This window comes from Megalops cyprinoides, chromosome 4, assembly GCF_013368585.1.
Source record: "Megalops cyprinoides isolate fMegCyp1 chromosome 4, fMegCyp1.pri, whole genome shotgun sequence".
NCBI lineage: Eukaryota > Metazoa > Chordata > Actinopteri > Elopiformes > Megalopidae > Megalops > Megalops cyprinoides.
Window position 1 is genome coordinate 42,149,446 of NC_050586.1, and position 23,526 is coordinate 42,172,971.

The 23,526-nt window shown below is 41.2% G+C and overlaps 1 protein-coding gene across 1 annotated transcript; it reads right to left on the reverse strand.

Annotated features, from left to right (window-relative positions):
• Positions 1-4,888: 4,888 nt before the first annotated feature.
• Positions 4,889-22,944, reverse strand: hint2 (histidine triad nucleotide binding protein 2). Its single transcript, XM_036527264.1, has 5 exons — positions 22,786-22,944; positions 22,220-22,369; positions 21,620-21,724; positions 14,651-14,723; positions 4,889-5,805 (listed from the first exon to the last, which is right to left on the reverse strand). The coding sequence occupies exons 1-5, from the start codon at positions 22,885-22,887 to the stop codon at positions 5,714-5,716; spliced, it is 522 nt and encodes a 173-aa protein (XP_036383157.1). The 5' UTR covers positions 22,888-22,944; the 3' UTR covers positions 4,889-5,713.
• Positions 22,945-23,526: the final 582 nt, after the last annotated feature.

The window sequence follows — 23,526 nt, forward strand, 5'->3', positions numbered from 1 at the left end:
ATCGAGTCTGACTCGGCATAGTCATGATCCACTTCTAGGGAAAGTGAAGAAGCGCCTTGTCTAGACTCTGACCGGGACATTTTATTGTTGTTCTCTCTACTAGAAATACTTATAGCATCAAAGATAAAACTTTAGTGGGGATGTGAAACCAATAAACGTGTTTAGAGGAATTTTGCACAAGAGGACTTCTCTAGTACAACCGCTCAGTCCGCCATTTAGCCCCCCTGCTAGGAATAAGGTGGATATGTCCCCAAATTTCTGCCATTTTACCATAGCATTTAACGTAACGTTTGTTTACACTAAACTGGAAGTTCTGCACATATTCTGCGCAACACATCATGGGACTTTGGAAGGCCTTTATCACACTTCCTGTGAAGCAATGTATCTGTACTTCCAGTTTATCGAGAGGCAAAGGCCAAATCCTCTCGCCGGTGTTATTGCAGTGTACCTGGCTGCTCTAACTCAAAACAGATCGATGCTAAGCTATAAGCTTTACTTACTTGTTAAACTACATAGCTACAGTTCAAAACTAACAAGACACACTTTGGCCACTAAACATAATTTGGCAACATTTAGGTAAAGGAGGGGATTGTGTACATTTCATTTTTGGGTCAGGTTGCTCCCTACTATGCCCCCGATTCAGCTAATAAAATGCAGGATAAAAAGCTGATCATTCCTTCCGAGTGTAGACTGAACACTACGGCCCCGGTTCGACCCCAACCGTGTCACTAGCCGACAGTGACTGGGAGCTCACAGGCGGAACATAGGGGTGGGTACGTCGGCAGGGGCTTTGGTCCCATTAGCAACAGCAACCCCTGCTGGTCGATTGGGCGCCTGTGGTCCACGTGCCAAAGCTAAATATGAAATGTCTTCCTCGACTCATCTCTGTGCTAGCTTAGCTTGTGTACTGCATTGCAAAAAGAAGCAGCGGCTGATATCACGTGTCTCGGAGGAGGGCACGTGCTTGTCCATGCTCTCCCGGATTGACAGTGGGGGGTTGTGCAATGGGACCGAACATCGATGACAAACTGGGCATTCCAAAAACTCAGGGAATTGGCCATTCCAAATTGGGGAGAAAATGGAAAAATGGAAAAAAAGCTGATCATTTGATTTGGGTGTTTTGCAGCAGGGACAACACTAGCACCCAACTTTGGTCCTGCAATACCCCTGCTTTGCATGTTTTGATGTTTTTCCTGTTCCAACACAACTTCTCCTCTCTCCACTCTGTTTTAATACATAGTGCTGTGCGTTCCCAGGAGAGAAAGATGAAAAAACACTGCTTTACAAGGCTGATGAAACGTCTCAGTTTAAAGAACAGGATAATTCCTAATGCTTTTATCTATACTTCAGGTGAATTGGATGCTCCTGCGGAGGAGAATTAGAATCTCAGCTCAGGGACCTATCTGCCACAAAACTACAAATCAACAGATACTATGCAACTGATGAAGAGTTTAGATTCTACACTCGTTTTCCACCGGAGAAGGTATTTTGGACATTTTAGGAGTCAGATGCCCCCTCAGCATCCAAGTTATTGTAGTGGAGTAGAGCATCGAGGATGGACGATGCAATGGAAATTGAGAAACCAAGTCTAAACCGTAGACTGGCACTTGTGTATGAGCTGTTCATATACTGCTGCTGTGTTGAAGTCGGCCTGAAAGAGAAGGTCACAGCAGATATCTTTGGCATCAGCACCACAACTGTAAGCAGAGTCATCATCACATGGGCCAACTATTTATACCTTATCTTGGGGTCAATAAGTTAAATAATATTCTTACATTAATCTCAACATGAGATGCTAGATATTTATGACTAGATTTAAGATTAGCATTTTTTGGAGTGTTCAAGTTGTCAGCTTGTACAAAAATATATTCACTGGCAAATTATTGCATTTTCAGGTAGGTTTCCATATATGTGTTAAAAAAGAACAGGTTAAGCTTATTCTTCATTTCCAAATGTAAATGATCAGGCAGTCATCTTGCCAAATTCTCTCAACTGTGAGGTCACTTTTGGTAGATGTGATAAAATCACACCAGGGCAAACCAGTTATGGCCAACTGCCCTTGGACCTGCCAGAAGTACTTGCGGTTCTTTTTTAGTTTAGCCTGACCACTGATGAATTTAATGTGTATGGCATCCCTTATACTGTCAACGTTTGGGCATATGACTTCACTAAGGTAAGGTGTATATGTATTTGAATACAATGTCATTACAGTCCCTGTTGGTGAAATGGTCAGGCGTCCGAATACTTTTGTCCATATATGTTGGACATGTGTTTATGTAGCTTTTAGGGTGATCACGTGATCAGGTTATGTGATACAGTCCAGGTTACCACTGTGATGCTGCTGTTGAACTAATCACGCCCATACACACTGTGATTGTGTGTACGTGGTGCAGGCCGACTAACTGAGAGGCCCATGATTTCATACACTCATGTAGTTGTTATCAGTTCAATCACTTCGTATTTCACAACCACAATACTTCATACCTTTGAAGCTTCACATTATTATCCTGGGTGATATAGGTGCATACCATTCAGTGGTACCATTCAGTTGTACCCCATAACCTACTCTCCCACTCTGCCTCCCCTGTCAAGGTTTGTGACAGAGAGGAGCCGGGTCAGTGTGTGCTCACTATCAATCCAAGGACACCTTCTGGAGCAATGTTTTTCCATTAGGTGCCACAGGCCATGCAAGGTCGAGCAAAATTAAATATCCTACAAGGCTTATGTAAACAATTCTATTTAGGTTGCTGTTGGGTTGCCCTCGTGTGCAGAGGGAGACGAGACAGAAATGGTACCACAAGAGGGTTGAGGAGTGTGTAAGGTGTGATACTGTAAGCACAAGACTTTGTGAGTGTAACATCTGAAACTCTGCTGAGCTGACCATTGCCTGTGAAGCCTTGCTGCATCGAAAGACCATAAATAAACTCTTTTCTCTCTCCTTCAACCGAGGTCCAGACTAAAGTTCTTTGTGTTAAGTTTTATTGGTTAGTTTGCAAATATATCAAGATTGAAGCAATTTTGTTGTATTTTATACCTCTTTATTTATTTTATTCAATTTATTCTTATGTTGTTTTGATGTGTGCCGGACTGTGCAGTTGTGACACTCAAATTTCCTTCGGGATTAATAAAGTATTTCTTATTCTTATTCTTATTCACCAAGTTTCAACATAACTTTCAATTTTTCTATTTTAAACTAATATTCAGAAACGTTGCCTTTTCTTTTTACTTTGATGTTGCGTGTTCATTCTGTATGATCATTGTGAAACTCAACATTCATTATAGAATAAATGGAATATAAACAGAAAATGCAGAAAATATAAATAAAATATAAAAGAAAAATGAAAGAGGATCTTTGCATAAGTACTCAACCCCCACACATTAACATTTGGTAGAGCCACCTTTTACTGCAATAACTGCCTTAAGTCTTTGGGGCAAGTAGCTGCTAGCTTTGCACAGTTTGGGAGTGATGTTTTCCATTCTTCTCATCAGATTTGCTCCAGGTTCTTCAGGTTGGGTGTATGACACTTGTGGAATGCAATTTTCAAACAGGGCCACAGATTCTCAATGGAATTGAGATCTGGACTGGGTCACTGTGGGACATTCACCTTTTTGTTGTTGAGCCACTCCGATGTTGCTTTGACCTTGTGCTTCAGATCACTGTCCTGTTGAAAGGTGAACTCTCTTGCAGTATTTCCCTGTATTTTGCTCCATCCATTCTTCCTTAAATATTAACAGGAAGCCCACTCCCTAATGATGAAAAGCATCCCCATATCATGATGCTGCCACTCCCATACTACACTGTTGGAATGGTCTTTCTTGAGGCATGGGCAGTGTTAGGTTTGGCAAAAAGTTCTGTCTTGGTCTCATCTGATTTTGAAACTAGGTAAATGCAGATCAGGTGTCCAAATGCAGAGGTTTAAGTGTAAATTAGCAAATGTTTAGGTCAAACGACCTTCATCAGTGGTACATAGTTGCTGAACCCCTGGCTGATGACACTGCTGATCAACCCACAGACACCACAGCTGGGGGCTGCATGCAACCACATACATGTACTCACTCTGTGATGGAAAGCACTATTGGTGAGCTAAAAGACCGACGGATGTGTTTAGACACAGCAGACACCATGCAGAGAAGGTGTGCAAGATGAGGTTGGCCTGCTGTGTCTTCCACAATATAGCTATGAAACAAGGCATTCACTCTCCATCTGATGAACAGCAAAAGCAGACCCTAAACCCCATATTCCCCCAAAGAACAGGGTTAGGATTCAGACCTGCATAGAATTAACTGAGCATCTTTCAGTCATGGTGTGAATTACATATAACTGTGCACCTTTTGGTTTCATCTCTGTTAGGTCAAGTCTACTCCCACATACTTTCTATCTGACTGAAACAAATTTCCATGTTATAAAAACATAAATAAATAAAATAAATAAAAACTCTGGGACTAATTTTGATTTTTTGACTGATGCTAATGTACTTGTGTAATTATAAAAATTACTCCTCATACAAACCAATATTGCAATATTTGTACCATTTGTGAGTAATTAACCTCTTGTAACTTTCCAAATATCATCTGAAATCCAATAAGGTGCCCATACCACACGAACACTAATTTTCCCAAAGATACACGTTATCCTATGGGTATCTGAAATCTCTCCAAATTTGAGGACTTTTAACAATGTCAAGGTTTTTCGGCATTTTATGAAAGGCAAGGACAGGAAATTGAGAAAAGCTTCCATTTGTTTGGCTTGTTGCAGCATATTGTTTCATGTTGAAATTTTCTTTCACAAAATGAAGACCAAAGGATATATTCAAAGCCTCTTTTCAATAGGTCTAATGGTCTATGAAAGGATATAAGATGTCAAGTCCAACAAAAATGTGACTAAAAATCATGCCAACAGATTCTTACCTCTGATACTTACTAGGGATTTTTAAAGACATATTCGTAAATTACAAACAATTTCCAAGCTGGTGGTCATAACATGTGATCATACTACACTGCTTTGCTCATGTGCAGACAAAATTGTTTGTCAATTTCATGACAAACATGTCGGCTTTTTGGGCATTTAAAATAGGAAAAACTAAAACCCAAGATCGGAGCTTTAAGAAATTACAACATTCTGCCCCAGAATGTGTATTCCACCAGACATGATCTAATTTGAATAGCCACGTCACCCCAAATGGCTAGATTATCATAGAGACACTGACAGGATGGTCCACACCTCTGCCAACGCCATTACAATTGGGTCAAGCGCGACGGCAATCAATTATAGAATGGGACCAGGAGTTGGCAATTGAGAACCATCTCAAACAAATGGTATCCTGACTTACTCAAACACAGTGTTCTGATTTCATTGTCATACAGGCAACAGGTCTGGTTGTTTTAATCAATACAACCTTGGTCTGGCTTCAAGTCCTCTTTTAAATACTGTCTCAAGATGCACTTTTACAGGTTTGCTTACACTAATGCCTAGATGTATGCTGAAAAAAGGATTTTCTACATTCCTTCTTTTAACTATCCCTGTTATTGTGAAGCATTTTGTACTGTATGCTTGAGTACTATATAAGTGCTAAAGAAATGAGGATATTATAATTAATGTTATTCTGAATAAAGACATGCTTCCATAGCTCTTCATACTTCTTCATACTTTATACACATCTGTTAATGACAAGACTGGGCCACAATTGCTAGTTGATTCCAGGAAGATCCTCTTCTAGCCAGGGGGCCATTTCATCTGTCTTCCTCCCAGAATGTGGATATGAAGGTGATAGACTGACTGTGCTCCATGTTTTCCATCATTAATCACTGCAATACATAAGCACATAAGTGCATACAGTAAAATACCATATGCAACTACTCAAAATACACAAGACGGTAAGGCTCTATGCAGACATCATTTCTGTATGTGCATTATACCGAAATATTGTACATATATTTTGGTTTTCTGCCCATAAATAGTACTGCAGGTAGTGTACTGCTGAAGTGAAAAATCTTCAGTTCATTGATGAGCTCAAGTTATATTCCATAGCTAACTGCAGCTGAATGTACCACTACTCAGGCACTGTTTTCACAAAAATCTAACTAATAAAGACAACAGCTGCTGTTATTAGCTGAATAATATCAAAATATTGATTATGGTAGAGTAAAGAAAGTGTCTCCTTATTGCTTATTGCTTTATAACAAAATGATCTGCAAAGTAAGGAGGAAAATGATGATGGAGTTGTTTCAAAGTACAAATTCACTTCACATACAAAAATGCACTCCATTACACTATCTTAGATAAATCTTCCACTTCTGATGCACACTGACTACAACATCTAATAAAAAACAGCAGATATATAACCTTTGCTTTTCAACCAGAAATATGTTTGTACTTTACCTAAACAAATGATACACTGCCATACAAATAAAAAGTGGTATTGAGTCAGACTGATCACTGGAAAAAATCAGATATTGTGGTATCAGAATGAGTTTCAATAATCAAAAAAGTGTTTTAACAAATTTAAATGTGTTTTTATACAAAACCAACTCGGAAAAAGTTGGTATGGAGAATGCAAATAAATAAAGAAAGCAGTGATTTCTAAATTTACTTTGAACTTTACTATGTACACAAGATATTTCATGTTTTGTCTGGTCAACTTCATTTCATTTGTAAATATACACTCACTGAGGAACACCTGTACACCTACTTATTCATGCAATTATCTAATCAGCCAATCATGTGGCAGCAATGCAATGCATGAAATCATGCAGATACGGGTCAGGACCTTCAGTTAATGTTAACATCAACCATCAGAATGGGGGAAAAAATGTGATCTCAGTGATTTGAACCGTGGCATGATTGTTGGTGCCAGACGGGCTGGTTTGAGTATTTCTGTAACTGCTGATCTCCTGGGATTTTCACGTACAACAGTCTTTAGAGTTTACTCAGAATGGTGCCAAAAACAAAAAACATCCAGTGAGCGGCAGTTTTGCAGACGGAGACACCTTGTTGATGAGAGAGGTCAATGGAAAATGGCCAGACTGGTTTGAGCTGACAGAAAGGCTACAGTAACTCAGATGACTACTCTGTACAATTGTGGTGAGCAGAAAAACATCTCAGAATGCACAACATGTTGAACCTTGAGGCGGATGGGCTACAACAGCAGAAGACCATGTCGGGTTCCACTTCTGTCAGCCAAGAACAGAAAGCTGAGGCTGCAGTGGGCACAGGCTCACCAAAACTGGACAGTTGAAGACTGGAAAACCTTGCCTGGTCTGATGAATCTCAACTTCTGCTGAGGCACACAGATGGTAGGGACAGAATTTGGCGCCAGCAGCAGGAATCCATGGACCCAACCTGCCTTGTGTCAACAGTCCAGGCTGGTGGCGGTGGTGTAATGGTGTGGGGAATGTTTTCTTGGAACACTTTGAGCCCGTTAATACCAATCAATCATCACTTGAATGCCACAGCCTTTTTGAGTATTGTTGCTGACCATGTGCATCCCTTCATGGCCACAATTTACCCATCTTCTAATGGCTACTTCCAGCATGATAATGCACCATGTCACAAAGCAAAAGTCATCTCAAACTGGTTTCATGAACATGACAATGAGTTCAATGTTCTTCAGTGGCCTTCCCAGTCACTGGATCTGAATCCAATAGAACACCTTTGGGATGTGGTAGAACGGGAGATTCGCAGCATGAATGTGCAGCTGACCATTCTGCAGAAATCGCGTGATGCAATCATGTCAGTTCTCTAATTTTATGAGATCATTTGAGCCATACAGTTACGACTGCTCTTTAAATAACATGGTTGAAAATTTCAACAATGCCTTGTCGTCTGCTCTAAACACTGCTGCTCCACTAAAGGTTAAAAAGAGGTCGACTGACAGAAGCTCCCCATGGTTAAACAATAACAGTGTTAATGAAATTAAGAGAATCTGTCAGGCAATTGAAAGAAAATGGAGGAAAACTAGACTCACAGTTCACTATAATATATACAAAGAAGCCATGACTGCCTATAACAAAGCAATATGTCTGGCAAGAAAGGATTACTTCTCCAAGATTATTACAGAGAATGCTGGAAACTCTAGAGTATTGTTTTCCACTATTGACCAGCTACTTAACACTGCCCCCACCCATCTGCAGTTCTCTGCATCAAAATGTGAAGAACTTGATTTGTTCTTCAATGACAAGATAACTTCAATGAGAGCCAGTATTGCTGCTAATGCAAACACAGATGACCTCAGCAAACCCTTTAAAAAAAGATGTAACCATGGAAAAATTTACCTGTATTACATTAACTGAGTTTTGTAAGACTGTCACTGAGTGTAACTCCTCCAACTCATGTATTGACCCTGTACCTGCAGCATTTTTTAAGTGTTTCATGTCATGTCCTGAAGATTATAAAAACATCTCTTCAAACAGGTCTCTTCCCAGATGCCTTCAGAACAACTGTTGTAAAACCCTTACTAAAGAAACCAAACCTAGACAGTAATGCACTGACCAGCTATAGGCCGATATCCAACCTTCCATTCATTAGTAAGATACTTGAAAAGATCGTTTCAGTGCAAATAAACTCCTTTCTTAAGGAAAACAATATCCTGGAGGAATTTCAATCAGGATTTACAACATACCAGAGCACTGAAACTGCTCTCACTAAAATAATCAGCAATCTCAGACTAAACTCTGATGAAAATAAGGTCTCAATTCTTGTCCTCTTAGACCTAAGCACAGCATTTGACACGATTAATCACGATATCCTAATCAATCGTCTTGAAAAGTTGGTTGGTCTTTCTGACCGTGTGTTAAACTGGTTAAAAAATACATCAAAGGGAGAAAGTTTTATGTCAGTCTTGGAGATCATGCGTCTGAGGAACATGACATCTGTTTTGGGGTTGCACAAGGGAGCTGCCTTGGTCCATTATTATTCTCACTATACATGCTGCCACGTGGTGACATCATTAGAGAGCACAATATATGTTTCCACAGTTATGCGGATGACACACAACTGTACATCTCCGCTGAACCAAATGATGCTGCAGCTATAAACTCCATTACTGCCTGTCTTTTGGCAATAAATAAATGGATGAGCAATAATTTCTTAATGTTAAAACGAGGACAAAACTGAAATCCTACTAGTCGGCCCGAAAACAAAAAGGGAAATTCTGTTTAATAATCTGTGGAAATTAACTCCCTGGATTAAATCTGAGGTTACAAGTCTTGGTGTTATTTTAGATTCTGATCTAAGATTCAAATCCCACATTAACAAGGTGATGAAAGCATCATTTTTCCACCTTAGGAACATAGCTAAAGTATGACCATTTATAAATCATAAAGACGCTGAAAAACTGATTCATGCTTTTATTTCAAGATGACTCGATTACTGAAATGCACTTTTTACCGGCCTCCCAAAAGAAACCACTGAGAGACTTCAGCTCATTCAAAACTCCAGCTCGACTATTAACCAGAACCAAGAGGAGAGAGCACATTAGTCCAGCTCTAGCTGCTCTGCACTGGCTTCCTGTAACATTTAGGATTGATTTCAAGGACCTCCTCCTTATATACAAAGCCTTTAATGGGCTAGGACCAAGCTACACTGCTAACTCCCTTGTCAACTATTTGCCATCAAGAATGCTGCGATCATCTGCTGCTTGTTTACTGAAAGTTTTCAGCAACAGCCAACAGAAAATCTGGGATGCAGACTTTGTCAATTACACCCCAAAGCTATGGAACACACTACCTATAGATATCAGGGAAGCCAGCTCGCTAAATATTTTTAAAAGGAAGCTAAAAACTTATCTCTTCACTTTAGCCTTTAACTAGTGATGACTTCCCTAATACAGGCCTGAAATTCTAGCTATGACTTTCCTGATACAGGCCTGAAAATTTTTTTATGCAATACTGTACTTCTTTTAAAATGATGTAATTTAATTGACTTTATGCATTCTATGTATTCTTTTAACTTTATTTTTATTTTATTATGCAACTATGTATTCTACTTTCACTTTTATTTATCTTTTTGTTACTATTTTTATTTTCCATCTTACCTTACATTAATTACGGCATTCTATCCCTGTTTCTATGTTCATTCGATGTGAAGCACTCGGTGCGTGTAACTTCTTGCATGAATCAGATTTTCAGCATCTTTTTGATTTATAAATGTTTGTACTTTAGCTACACTATATGGACAAAAGTATTTGGCCACACCTGTTTTTCAGGGTTTGGGCTAGGCCACTTATCTCCAGGGAAGGGCAATCTTAATGCTTCAGCATACCAAGACATTTTGGACAATGCTATGCTTCCAACTTTGTGGCAACAATTTGGGGAAGGCCCTTTTCTATTCCAACATGACTGTGCCCCAGTGCACAAAGCAAGGACTATAAAGACATGGATTGATGAGTTAATAATAATAAATAATAAACAAAATTTGCCGTTCAGCACATCTGCGTTTGCCACGCCTTTTAGTAATTCAGTCAGGTAAACTCAGCCTCAACTGCCAACCAAAACATCATTTGTTCTGCAGTCAGCATGAACCCTGTGAGCACAGGAACATGTAGAGAGGGAGAAAACATCAGCCCTGGCAAAACACATAGACCTAAGTGGCACCCTCCTGTTGACCTGGAACACCTGTTGGAGCAGCAGAGGGAAGCAGTGCGGGCAATATTGTATGAGGAGTGTGAGGCATTCTCCTATGATGAGAATGACATTGGTTGTATACCAACACTGAACATGCACATCACACTCCGTGATCCTACTCCTGTACAGAAGACATACATGTCCATCCCTAAGCCACTCCATGCAGAGGTGAAGGAGTATATCCAGGACCTGCTGAACAAAGGGTGGATTACCCCCTCTTGGTCCCCAAACTCCTCTCTTGTGGTGTGTGTGAGAAAGAAGGATGGAAGTCTACACCTGTGTTGTGACTACAGGGAGTTGCACAGCAAATCAGTGCCAGACCGCCACCCCATTCCACATATACAGGACATGCTGGACTCCCTGAGTGGCAGTTCCTGGTTCTCTGTTCTGGATCAGGGAAAAGCCTATCATCAGGGGTTCCTGGATCCTGAGAGTCGCCCGCTGACTGCCTTCATCACCCCGTGGGGCCTCTATGAGTGGACAAGAATCCCGTTTGACCTTAGTTCCGCCCCTGCTGAGTTCCAGAGGAGCATGGAGGAGTGCTTGTTGGGTCTCAGAGATACCATATGCCAGCCGTACCTTGATGACAACCTTGTACATAGCCCCACATTTGAAGACCACCTGGGGCACGTGAAGATGATGATGCAGAGGTACAAGCAGCATGGTGTTAAGCTCACCGCCTGCAAATGTGAGCTTTTCAAGAGAAATGTCAGGTTTCTGGAGAGAATGGTCAGTGGCGAGGGTTACACCATGTACCCAAAGGACATAGCCCCTGTTCAGGCACTCAAGGAGAGGAGGCCAGCTACTGTAGGAGAGCTGAGACAGATCCTCAGTTTTGTCTCATACTACAGGCCATACATAAAGGGCTTCTCAAAGAATGCAAAGCCCTTGTATGCACTCATCTCCGCAGACACATTGGGCCCAGATACACCCAACCCATCAGCAGCCACACAGGAAAGGGGAAAGAGACCAGCAAAGAACTCCAGCCAGAAGCCCTCTCACACCCCTATCAACTGGACCCCACTCCACTAGTCCATCTTGAACCAGCTGATAGACTGTCTGCTGTCCCCTCCAGTTCTAGGTTACCCAGACATGACACAGCCGTTTGTCCTGCATTATGATGCCTCACAAGATGGTCTCGGAGCTGTCCTCTATCAGAGACAAGGTGGTAAAATGGCTGTCATCGCCTATGGCTCCAGGACTCTTACACCTCCTGAGAAAAACTACCATATGCACTCAGGCAAGCTAGAGTTCCTGGCCTTGAAGTGGGCTATCTGTGAGAGATTCAGAGATTATCTGTATCATGCCCCATCCTTTGTTGTGTACACAGACAACAATCCCCTCACCTACATTCTCACCTCTGCAAAGCTTAATGCTACTGGTCATCGCTGGGTAGCAGAGCTGGCTGACTTCAACTTCACCATCAAGTACCGGCCTGGCAAGTCCAATGCAGATGCAGATGGTCTGTCACGCATGCCTTTGGATATTGACAGCTTCATGGGCCAATGCACAGAGGAGATTCACCCTGAAACTATCAGCGCCACCATGACTGGAGTCACTCTGGGGAGAGAGGAACCTACCTGAGCGAGTGTGTGCATTCGGGCACTGACTCTTGCCCATGAGGCCACCTCCCATGCCTTGGTCCTCCTCTCACCCCCAAGGAGCTCAGGGAAGCCCAGGAACAAGACCCCACAGGCAGAGCCCTTTTGTACCTCCGCTGCAATCAGAGGCTGCGAGACATGAGCTAAAGGGTGGAGACCCTGAGGTCCGCATCCTGTTAAAGCAGTGGCCGAAGCTCTATGTCAGTGGTGAGGGAGTATTGCACAGGAGGACATTGGAGAGAGATCAGCTTGTCCTGCCCCGAGTTTTCCATCCCCTCGTATTTCATGAGCTACATCAGAAAATGGGACACCTGGGAGAGGAAAGAACACTGAGCCTCGTCAGAGACAGATTTTTCTGGCCGAGGATGCATGTCGATGTTGAAGAGTTTGTCACCAAGAAATGTGAGTGCCTCAGGAAGAAAAAGCCAATAAGACACACAAGAGCCCCACTTGAACCCATTAAGACCACCTGCCCGTTTGAAATGGTGTCCATTGATTTCCTCTGCCTGGACACCTGTAAACATGGATTTCAGTACATCCTGGTGGTGATGGACCACTTCACCCAATTCGCACAAGCCTACCCCACTAAGAACAAAGAGGCCAAGACTGTTGCAGACAAACTGTTCAATGACTTCATCCTCCGATTTGGCTTCCCGTGTAAAATCCACCATGACCTGGGAAAGGAGTTTGACAACCAACTCCTCAAGAGGTTGAAGGAGCTGAGTGGTATCCTGGGATCTCATACCAGCCCATATCATCTAGAAGGGAATGGCCAAGTAGAAAGGTTTAACAGGACCTTGCTGGGCATGTTGAGGACCCTGACAGAGGAAGAGAAGGCCTCTGTGCCCAAAATTGTCCATGGCTACAACTGCACACGCTCAGAGGCGACTGGCTATTCTCCCTATTTTCTCCTGTTCAGCAGATCACCCAGACTCCCCATTGACCTACTGTTCAACCTTGAGGTCGATGAGAAACATAGTGGGCATAAGGACTATGTAGCAAACTGGCTAGAAAGAATGAGAGAGGCCTACTCCATTGCCAGTCACACAGCAACAAAGGAGGTGGCTCGAGGGAAAGTGCACTATGACAAAAAACCTACGGTCATGAATTGCAACCTGGAGACAGAGTCCTGGTCAGGAACTTGTCTGAGTGTGGAGGAACTGGAAAGCTCAGGTCCTACTGGGAAGACAAGGCGCATGTAGTAACCCAGAGAAAGACTCCTGATGGCCCTGTCTATGAGGTGGTGGCTGAGGATGGGAGAGGTGGCATGAGAGTGCTCCATCGTAACCTCCTCTTACCCTGTGACCACTTGCCTGTGGAGGAACCAGTTGAGTCTGTAGTCCCCAAAACACGCCCTAAAAAGGGACAACCAAACAGGGAGAGACAAACATATTCTCCCCTCACAACAAGGCCGGCGGAGCACAGTGACACAGACTCATGGGGTGACATGGGGTTCATCTGAGCCCCCTGCCCCTGGACCCCTGACTCACTCACCTGTCCCTAACACCCCACACCCAGTCTCCACTGTCTGCCATGTTCCTGAGAATAACATCCCTGTGCCACACTACACTGGTGTGGACGGTGTGGGGTTGGAGGGGTGTACAGGGGAGGCACAGGTCCAACACCACTTGACTTCCGCTGAAGTTGAACACAGTGCCATACCAGCCCTGCCCCACCTGTACCCACAAAGGAACAGGAGCCAACCTCAGAGACTGACTTATGCTGCACCAGGTATGCCTGCTTATGGGGATATTAATGTGGTGGACATAAACATTATGCCCCACTCGCACAACAGCCCAGCTTTCTCACTGCCTTGGAGACCTTGGTAGTTTATGGACGCTACTGTTTTATGTGCCTGCTACTATGCGTATGCTTCCTTTTTGTGTATATTTATTGATTTCTGCACCTCTTGGTGTGTCAAATGTCAGGAGACATTTTGAAAAAAAGTGGGGGGAGATACAGGATATTTCATGTCATGTAATATTTAATATGTTTAATAAACATAAGCCATACATGTGTGGTCCTGCAGGATTATACAGGTCATCTTGAATGTCTATAGACACCACCCCATTTCATTTTTTTCCTGTACTGTATTTTAACTGTTCTGTTTGAGTGTAGAACGCACGAGACCACCTGTGGGTATTTAAGCTGGCAGTTGACATGAACTGAAGTAAAAAATCAGCCGACCCACAAATATTTGTTCATTCATTCTTTCAGAATCCACCTATTAAAAATATGCCACCTGTGGAGTCATCTCACACTCCATCTGCGTAACACTTGGACCCCTGATTAGTACACAATAAAAAGGACCAAAAAGAAAATGATAAGAGACAAAAATGAAACCTGAAAAATGTAATATATATTATAACCCCTATATTCTGAAGTATTACATGCAACTCATAACATACACACATTGTGTAATCACTTACCCACTCTGTAACCTTCTTCCAGCCCCTCCTGCTTTGCCACAACTTTTGCCACCACCAAGAGATGGCCTAACAGCTGTGTAAAAAGGGATACAGGACAAAAGTGTAAACAATACCACAGAATTAACAATATATACTTATTGTTTTGTTGAAAATACATAACCCAAAAATGCTTATAAAGGAACAGACACTTATTTTTGTGTGTGGAAAAAAATTCTGCATTCTCATGATTACCTTTAATTTCATACTGGCAAGGTTCCTGTTGCTTTAGGTATACATGACTAATGTAACTTCTGCTTACGGCCCTTAACAATATACTAGACATCCCACCCTGCAAAAACTCATTTCAGGGAGGTAGCACCACCACCCCAGCCCCCTGCAACCCCATCTCCCCTAGGTCAACCTCCAAGGGTGTATTTTTATATTTTATTTATATATTTTATATTTGTATTTTAGTGATTTTGTCTAATCTGTAAACCAAGTTGGGTATATGCATAAAATGTGACATTAAAATTTGCAGTTATATTATATTATATTATATCATATTATTCAACTCATGGAGTCATTTTTTTTTATTCTATTACAACTTTAAGCAAGTCTACAGGGAGTTTGGCCTCATCACGCAGGACATCAATAGAGTAGCTCCTTAGCAGCTAGCCAACTAGTTTAAATAACGTTACCTATGCCAATGAACAAATGACACCACTTAAACTCACCTCAACATGTCTTTTACGGTCATTTAACCCACCATGGGCAATAGAAAAGTCACTGTTGCAAACAGTGCAGCGAAAAACACTGTCATTATTTTTGACCCCTATTAGGCAGGGGTACACTTTACACTGTAGTCTGGGGTGAAGTGCGTTTTATATTTTCTTTTTTTGGAACACTCTGCCATGGCACTGCAGGACACTAAACTGAACTGATGGACAATGAAAGAGAGGCCGACTGTAAAGCCCTCCCACAGAGAATTGGAGAGATTGGAGATTGGACTCTTTGTGCTAAGTAGACCTATCAGCATGCTCTCTCTGTCACTCTCTCGCTACGTCTGTCACACTCTCTCTCTCGCCCTCTCGCTCTCAAAAAAATCGATTTCCGGAATACTGTATTTAATATTCGGGTGTCACGGAGCCGCTATCAATATGCGGGAGACTCCCGGAACTTCCGGGAGAGGTGGGATGTCTGATATACATATTAATGAAATGTGTTTTTAAGGATGACACTGCAGGTGTTGTACGTGTGCTATATTATTGATAGGGTAGGTTATTCTTTATCCTGAAAATGTTTAAGTTAATTTATAGCCATTGACATCATTTATCAGGGCTCCAGACTGCGACCATTAGTCGCATTTTGTGATCATTTTTGGAGACAGTGCGACTAAATCTTATAACTAGGGCACCAGTGTGATTCACAGGGCTCCAAACTGCGACCATTTTGAGAGTGTGCGAGTTAAAATTTCACGTGGTGGCATTCGTGCGACTGCATGATGATCATTAGGCCTAGGCTGTTTTGGTGCCCCTCCGGCATGGGTACTGCCATTGTGATTGAAAGTACTTTTTCTTCTTCACTGGCTCAGTCGGTCTCTCACCAGCGTTGCCAGATGGGAAATGTTGAGGAAGATTATCGTATGCGAGTCATAACCAAGAGAGCAAATAGGCGTAAATGTGTAATTTCAGAAAACACCCCACAAACCTGGCACAAGTGGCACTCGTTCGGCACTGGCATACGGCATGTGAGCCTAACATGGGCCAGATGTGGCAGAGGTGGCACTGGTCTTAATGTGGCAAACAGCATGTGGACCAGTTACTGACCAACGTATTTGGCCCAAATGTCAAAACAGACCTCCGGGCCACAGGTGTATTGCCAGTGTCACCCCACATTCACAGTGTTATTTCAGGTATTATTTTGGGTGAATGCCATCATTTTCATACTGTTGTTTAACAATAACATCATTAATCTGTTCCAGTTCCTTCCACGCCACTCTTTTCATGGAATTCAGCCTCCCCAATCTGCCATAGGCCTGCGCCGAATAGTGAAATAGCGACATTGTACATTAACATAATTAGCAATCAACACAATAGCAGTGATTTGAAATTTACAGCCAAAATTACTACAACACGTTAATTTTAAATAGACTCTATATCTTCTCGTGGCTTCGCAGTAAACTGTCTACATCAGTCCGCGTAAATGCTGCTGTGTGTCACCAGAGGGAGGACGAGGGCCCTCGAACACTACACTGCTGAATCTTCCAGAAGCTACTGCTGCACTGTGTGACACGCTAATGCACTCTGGATGAGGTAGCAGCAAACCAGGGGTAACTGAAATAAATTAATGTCAGGAACACTTTTACTCTTTTTAGACACTATTGGTAATTGTTACCTTTTAGTCGGGAATTATTGAATCAGTTGTGGGACTCCATGTTATTTTTCACAACCTGAGGTAGTTGGCTAACAGCAGCAAGCTAGCAATCTTATTGTAAGCACGTTAAGCTAATTTTTTTTGTTAAATATGAAGGGCACCAGCAAGCATTAATCATTTTAAAGTCGCACGCCTTGACAGACAAGCTAGACTAACTTTTAAATAATGTGCTGTATCCTTAATTCATGAAAAAGGCGACTGTTACAGCAGGCATTTTCGTGTAAAATTGGCACTCTTTCTGGCTACGGGCAACTTGAGACAGTTTAGGGCAGGCTTGACTGGATGCATTGCTGAAAAAGGTTCCTCATATGTATTATTAAAATATCTTAATACTCGCTAAGTAGATTTTTGTTCATATGAACAGCACAAGTGCACATTAGTCATTTGAAACAAGTCACACGTGTTGACACAGATTATCTAGACTGACTTTTTTTTTTAATGACTGGTAGCCATTTGTGGGTATCAACATTAATTAATGCTAGCATAACATGTGCAATGGTATAAATGTCAGGTAGCGTGGGGGAAAACATTTCACAGCTTCTATCCTTGTAATGGCAGGTAAATTCGACCATAAAAGTAAGATATAGGCATTTGTCGTGTAATGCCTCCCGCAAAATGCATAATGCAATGCATCCTTTATGAGGCGACCGTTACAGGGCAACATTCTGAGCAATTTGGCGCGCAATGTTGGCTACAGCCAACGACACCGAGCTACTGGGCGAACTTCTTCTACTGTCTATGGGCAAACTAGGCTACATTGCTTACCACAGGTCAACTAGGGCAGCCTTTCAAGTAGTTAGGTTATCTTTTTTATGTACCAAACAGGAAACATTTGTCACAGCTTAGAGATGCAGTGTCAATTTAGTGTCACTATGCTGAAATGAGTGCAATGCACACATTTAGGCATTAAAGAAAGTCAGGGAATTGATTGAAAATGAGTTTTCTGCTCCTGCAACCCTCTTAGAAGGTGGTTGTATGGAAATTGTAGTAATAACAAATACTAGTTGTGGCTGTACCAAACCACTAGCAGAACCTCAAATGGTCATATACATATACCTTATATATGATAGTTCAGGTTGTAACATTACATTTGAAGTTGGCTTAATTAGTTTTTGTTCCATTTCTAATTGAGGTGTTTTTTTTCTTCTCAGCCCTCCTGCACAATATATTAACAGGCAGGAAATGATGATGGAGCAGCTCAGAATCATCTACAAGACCTTGCAGGGAATGAAAGCGGCTGATGAGGTGGAGATTGGCCTCAATCCAAATTTGTTGCCACTGAAGGATCCGAGCTCTCTTACCAACTTGGAGAAACAACTGAAAAGCAACCCTGACCTCCAGAAACAGTTGGTAAGTTGGAATACCATATTGTGAAGATGTTTACTCAACATGTTTTCTCTGATGATTCCCCACGTAAACAGCTCTTTTTTTTAAGGAGTTTCCACGGGGTCTTAAAAAGTCTAAAAAAGTCTAAAATTTTGATTTGATTTTCAAATTTTAGGCCTTAAAATGTCTTAAATTTGCTGAAATATTGTGTTCTAGGTCTTAATTTTAATATACATAATTTTAAACAGGTCTTAATTTTCCTATGTCAATGTAACGCTACCTCAAATGCTCGTTGAAATGCTCCCATAGCGTTTCAGAATTTTTTTTGGATTCCGTGTTATAGTTCTTTTGCTAGTCCAATTATAATTCACTGTATTATGTCTACAATCACCAGCCCAACATGCTACTTATATTGCAGTCAATCAGCTTTCGTTATTGGCGTGAGTCTCTTTAGGTTTCTTCAGCTTTTTTTCAAATGTCGTGATATAGCTCTTAAATTTCATTAATAATAGTCTTAAAGAGGTCTTAAGTTAAGGTCTTGAATTTGATTTGGTGTAACCTGCAGAAACCATGTTAAATCAGTCCTTTCAGTTTCTAAGTTATTTATTATATAGTTATTTATTATAATTTTTTCAATGTTAACAAGCTTTTGTGGACCATACCATTAGTTTTTTACAATTGTTAGCAAGCGTCTACCTATACTTAAAATACATTTTCAAAACTCAGCAGCACACCTACATCACACAATTGGTCAAATAGTTAATTTTCTGCTCAAAAACACATATTGTTAAATAAATATGAAACATACATTTCAAAACAAACACTCTCAAAAAGCACTAACATTACCAAAGCTTGGTAAAAGTGATTCAAAATCACATAAGTGTTTCAAAACTAGCACGTTTTCCATACAAGAGAAACATACAGTCATCACACATCACGTCACATTAGCTCTCAAAACACTAACATTTCACAAATTAACTATTTTGCCAATTGTGTGATGTAAGTGTGCTGCTGTATTAAGAGTTTGGAAAATGTATTTTAGTATAGGTTGATGCTTGCTAACAATTGTGAAAAAAACTAAATTAATCCTGACAAAAAACTAATGCAAAGATATAATTTCAGGTGAACACACTGTCTCTCAAAGGTGGGATGGACATTCGTGAAAGTGTTTGGAGGATTATGCACACAATGATCACAAACTCCTTGGCTAAGAAAATTAACATAAGGGGAATAAATGGGAAAATCAGTTTCCACGCCTACAGATAAGAGATGTTGTGATTGGTAAGTTGACCTTGATGCCAGTAGAGTCATTCATATGAAACCCAGTGCAAAATTATGTCACGTGAAAGTTATAAACAGTTTAAGCAGTTTAAAATTAATACTGAAATGTGATTTCTGGTTAATCTCCAAGACTGCAGAATAAAAACCATAAAATTTGAAAAACCTTTGTCCTTGTATGTTGTAGCTGCTGTGAGACGTAACAGCCTTACTTCTGGGGCCACAGACCAAGAAATAGAAGCAATTGTAAGAAGATGGCTACATCTGACCCCAGATTGGGACGGTGGCCGGAAAAACCGAATGAGGAGGAAGGAATCTACTGGAAATTAATAGACTAAAACAGTGAAGTCTGTGTGTGTGTGTGTGTTCTTTGTTGTTTGTTCTTGTCTTGCCTGAAATGATGGTTCAGTATGACACAAGTGAAGAAGCTAATTGGTTGGTTGTTTTAAAAGCTGACTTTTCATTGCATTTGTGTGTCCTGCCTGATGTTAAGTCAAGAAGCTAACTGGTTGGTTGTATAAAACCTGACTTTTGATTGTATTTGTGTGTCCTGCCTGATGTTACTGTTCAGTATGATACACAGGAAGACGTTGGTTGATTGTTCTGAATACATGGACTGTGGTTGTTGATTGTTTTTGTTGTCTCTCCTGATTGTTGATTGTTTTGTTGCCTGGAATTACTGTTCAAGTGAAGTTGGTTGGTTGACTGACAGTTGATTGTCTTAATGTGTCTTGAACCGGACTGACAGTTCGAGGTTAAAAAAAAATTGTTTGCTAATTGGAATTGAATAAACTATTGTAGATAATGAGGTTGTTGAGACATTTTTCATCAAGGGAATGGTATTGCTTGGATGAGGCTAGTCTAGGCTGAAATCTAGAACCAGTTATAAAATGTGTGTGGCCTGCCATTGGCCCACTGTAGTCAGACGTGTGATGTTTTTCCCGCTGCAAAATGTTATGGGTGGGTCTGAGGGGCAACACAGATTGGGCTAATCAGCCAATGGGAACACAAACTTATTTTCGGCCCAGGATTTGAAGCGCGGGCCATTTAGCACATGAAAGCTCGGCTTAAGCACTGGCTCAGCCTGGCTCGACAGTGGGTTTGCGGCTATGGTGGCTACCGGATGTGGCCCACTAGTGGGCAAGCTCTGGTCAGATGATATGGCCCAGTCGTGGGCCACATGTGGGTCACATAGTGGCTACCGGAGGTAGCCCACTAAAGGACCGTAATTCTTTGCAGTATGTGGGCCACCTGAAAGTGTTCTAATCGCACTGGTTTTAGCATCGCCTATGTGCTAAACGGCTAATCACACCGGTGTGACCGTATGCGCAAAAGGGATAAAAAACAAAATTAGAGAGAGGAGGAGGCTGGTGGAGAGGGAGAGCCAACGAGAGGTCCCGACTCAGACACAACTGATGATGAGAGTGCAGGTGCAGGCAGGGAGAGACTGAGCCAATGAAGAAGAAAAAGTAGCCTACTACTTTCAACCACAATGGCTAACGTAGTACCCGTGGTTGTGGTCCGAGGGAAACTTAATGTTCAGATTAAAATATTTTGCAAATATCAAGTCTTGAGTCACTGTCAATCTTTACATCAATGCAAAAGTATGGTATGCAAATTAAGACAACTATTCATCAGCATGCAAGGTCATTGATTAATACCGTGCTGTACAAAAAAAGGGTGTGGCCAAATCATGTGCTGGTGCGACCAACTGAGAAAGTTGGTAGCACCAGTGCTACCAGTGGAAAAGTTAGTCTGGAGCCCTGTTCATACAATTTCGTTTTTCTACAGTATATGTCTTTGTAGTTATTACATGGAAACTCTCGATTGATTGCTACAATTGCAAAGATCCTCCAAGTAATTTTAATTAAATAATCAGATTTTGACTGACAGAGAGATTATGCTCACTCATATTACCAACAAAATATATCTCTCTCAAAAAACATACAGTACCTGTGTGTCATCATCCTTGACCTCACTGATTCTTGGGATAGGTCTTCTAGGAATAACAAGGAAGTGCACTGGAGCTTGAGGATTGACATCACGAAATGCCATGCACTGACCAATGTAAAAACACAGACATTATGTCCATGTTATGAACATTCCGTGCAAGGAAGAAAACATTTTTCATAATGTAAATGACTCAAATTACATTTCAAATAATATACCCAGATACAATTCATTTGTACTGAAACTGTGAAAGTGAACAGTTCTAACATTGATTGTTTTTTTTTCCCTTCCAGGTGAAACTTAATACCATCACGCATTGTGTGCATGCATGTACCTGCCTGCTCCAACTATAACGTTCATCACATCAGGCAACATGTATTCTACTTCCTTCGTACATTATATTAAGAGACTGGTTAGCAAGCTGATTAACTTGTAACAGGCAGTGTCGTGGCATACATTCACATAAACTTTATTGCTAACCTGGCTCCGCAGTGATGTGTAAAACGTTGTGTAAAACGCTGCTAAGGTAGACAACAGCTATAATATGGGACCTTACATAGCTGTTGGGAAATTATGAAATTATGAACGATGTTACCGTGTTACCTTGTCGTCCTCATAGATTATATCTGCAGGTGTGGTTTTGTCTATTATTTTCGAAAAGACAGTTGGAGCAGGGTTCCCGTATTTCTTCCTGGCTTCGTGAACCAGACGTGATTTTATCACCTCATCGTTTCTTCCCGTGCAAAATCCTCTCTGTAACAAACACATGCAAAGTGGTAACAAGTCTAAGTAACTGCAGATAACTACCGTTGATACACCATTGCTGCATCATGTGTTGATGTTTGAAGGTGTATCGTATTAGTTGCCCTATGCGCTGTAATTGTACAAATCAGATTGTGTACAGTAGATACAGTACTGTGTCCTCAAACAGACCTTGCTGTCAGCTGAGAACTACTGTCTCATCGTGGAACTGTACACATCCTGTCCCCGTACTATGGCTATACTTACTGTATGCACTTTTGTACGTCGCTTTGGATAAAAGCGTCTGCTAAATGAATAAATGTAAATGTAAATCTAAATGTGTCATAATATATCACTTAGTCACATGTCCAGTACTAGTGCTTTCCTAACTGGCTAACGAACTAGATTGTTGAAGAGTAATATCTTACCACTGCACAACAGTGAGCTCTATTTGTAAGGAGCAAGGTGGTGAAATGAAAAGAACTTTCACTACACCGCGAACGCAGACTTCGAAACGAAAACGCGTTCATTTTTGTCTTCCCTGCTCCACTTGTGAAGTTGGACGCAGAAATGGGCTGTACCAGGCTAAACCAGTAAGTAGCACTTCCGGGTTACAATTTTAGGACTACTGAACGTGAACAAGTCATCACTTACACGATAATAAATGCTTCAAATATATATATTTATAAAATTCTATATGACTTATTGGAACACACTGAGTTATAGCCAAAAAAGAAAGTATGTTAATGAAGGGGGGTTAAATGTACTCAGGAAGAGTACTGACAATAACAGTGAAATAGACGAGGTTTGCATTACGTGGCGCCAAGGAGGCTGTTATTCACTTGTGTGACCTGCCACCTGGTTGCGCTTCATTTGCTATGGAGATCATTGTATTTTTTAATGATATACTGGATGACTTCAAGGAAAGCACTCTAACAACAACCAGAGTAACAGGCAATCACGGACCACGGAGATTTGCTCTGAATACTAGTAATTGGTTTTAATTTTGGTGGTAAAATGACATTAAAACGTTACCGTTAAGCACTGCCAGCAGCCGCCTAAAATAGCTCAAATAATAACACCAGCAATACCTTGTTAACACTAATTAGCAGTGAAACTAACATGTTCTAGTACCATACCGGATGCTCATTCCACAACTCTTCTGCTCT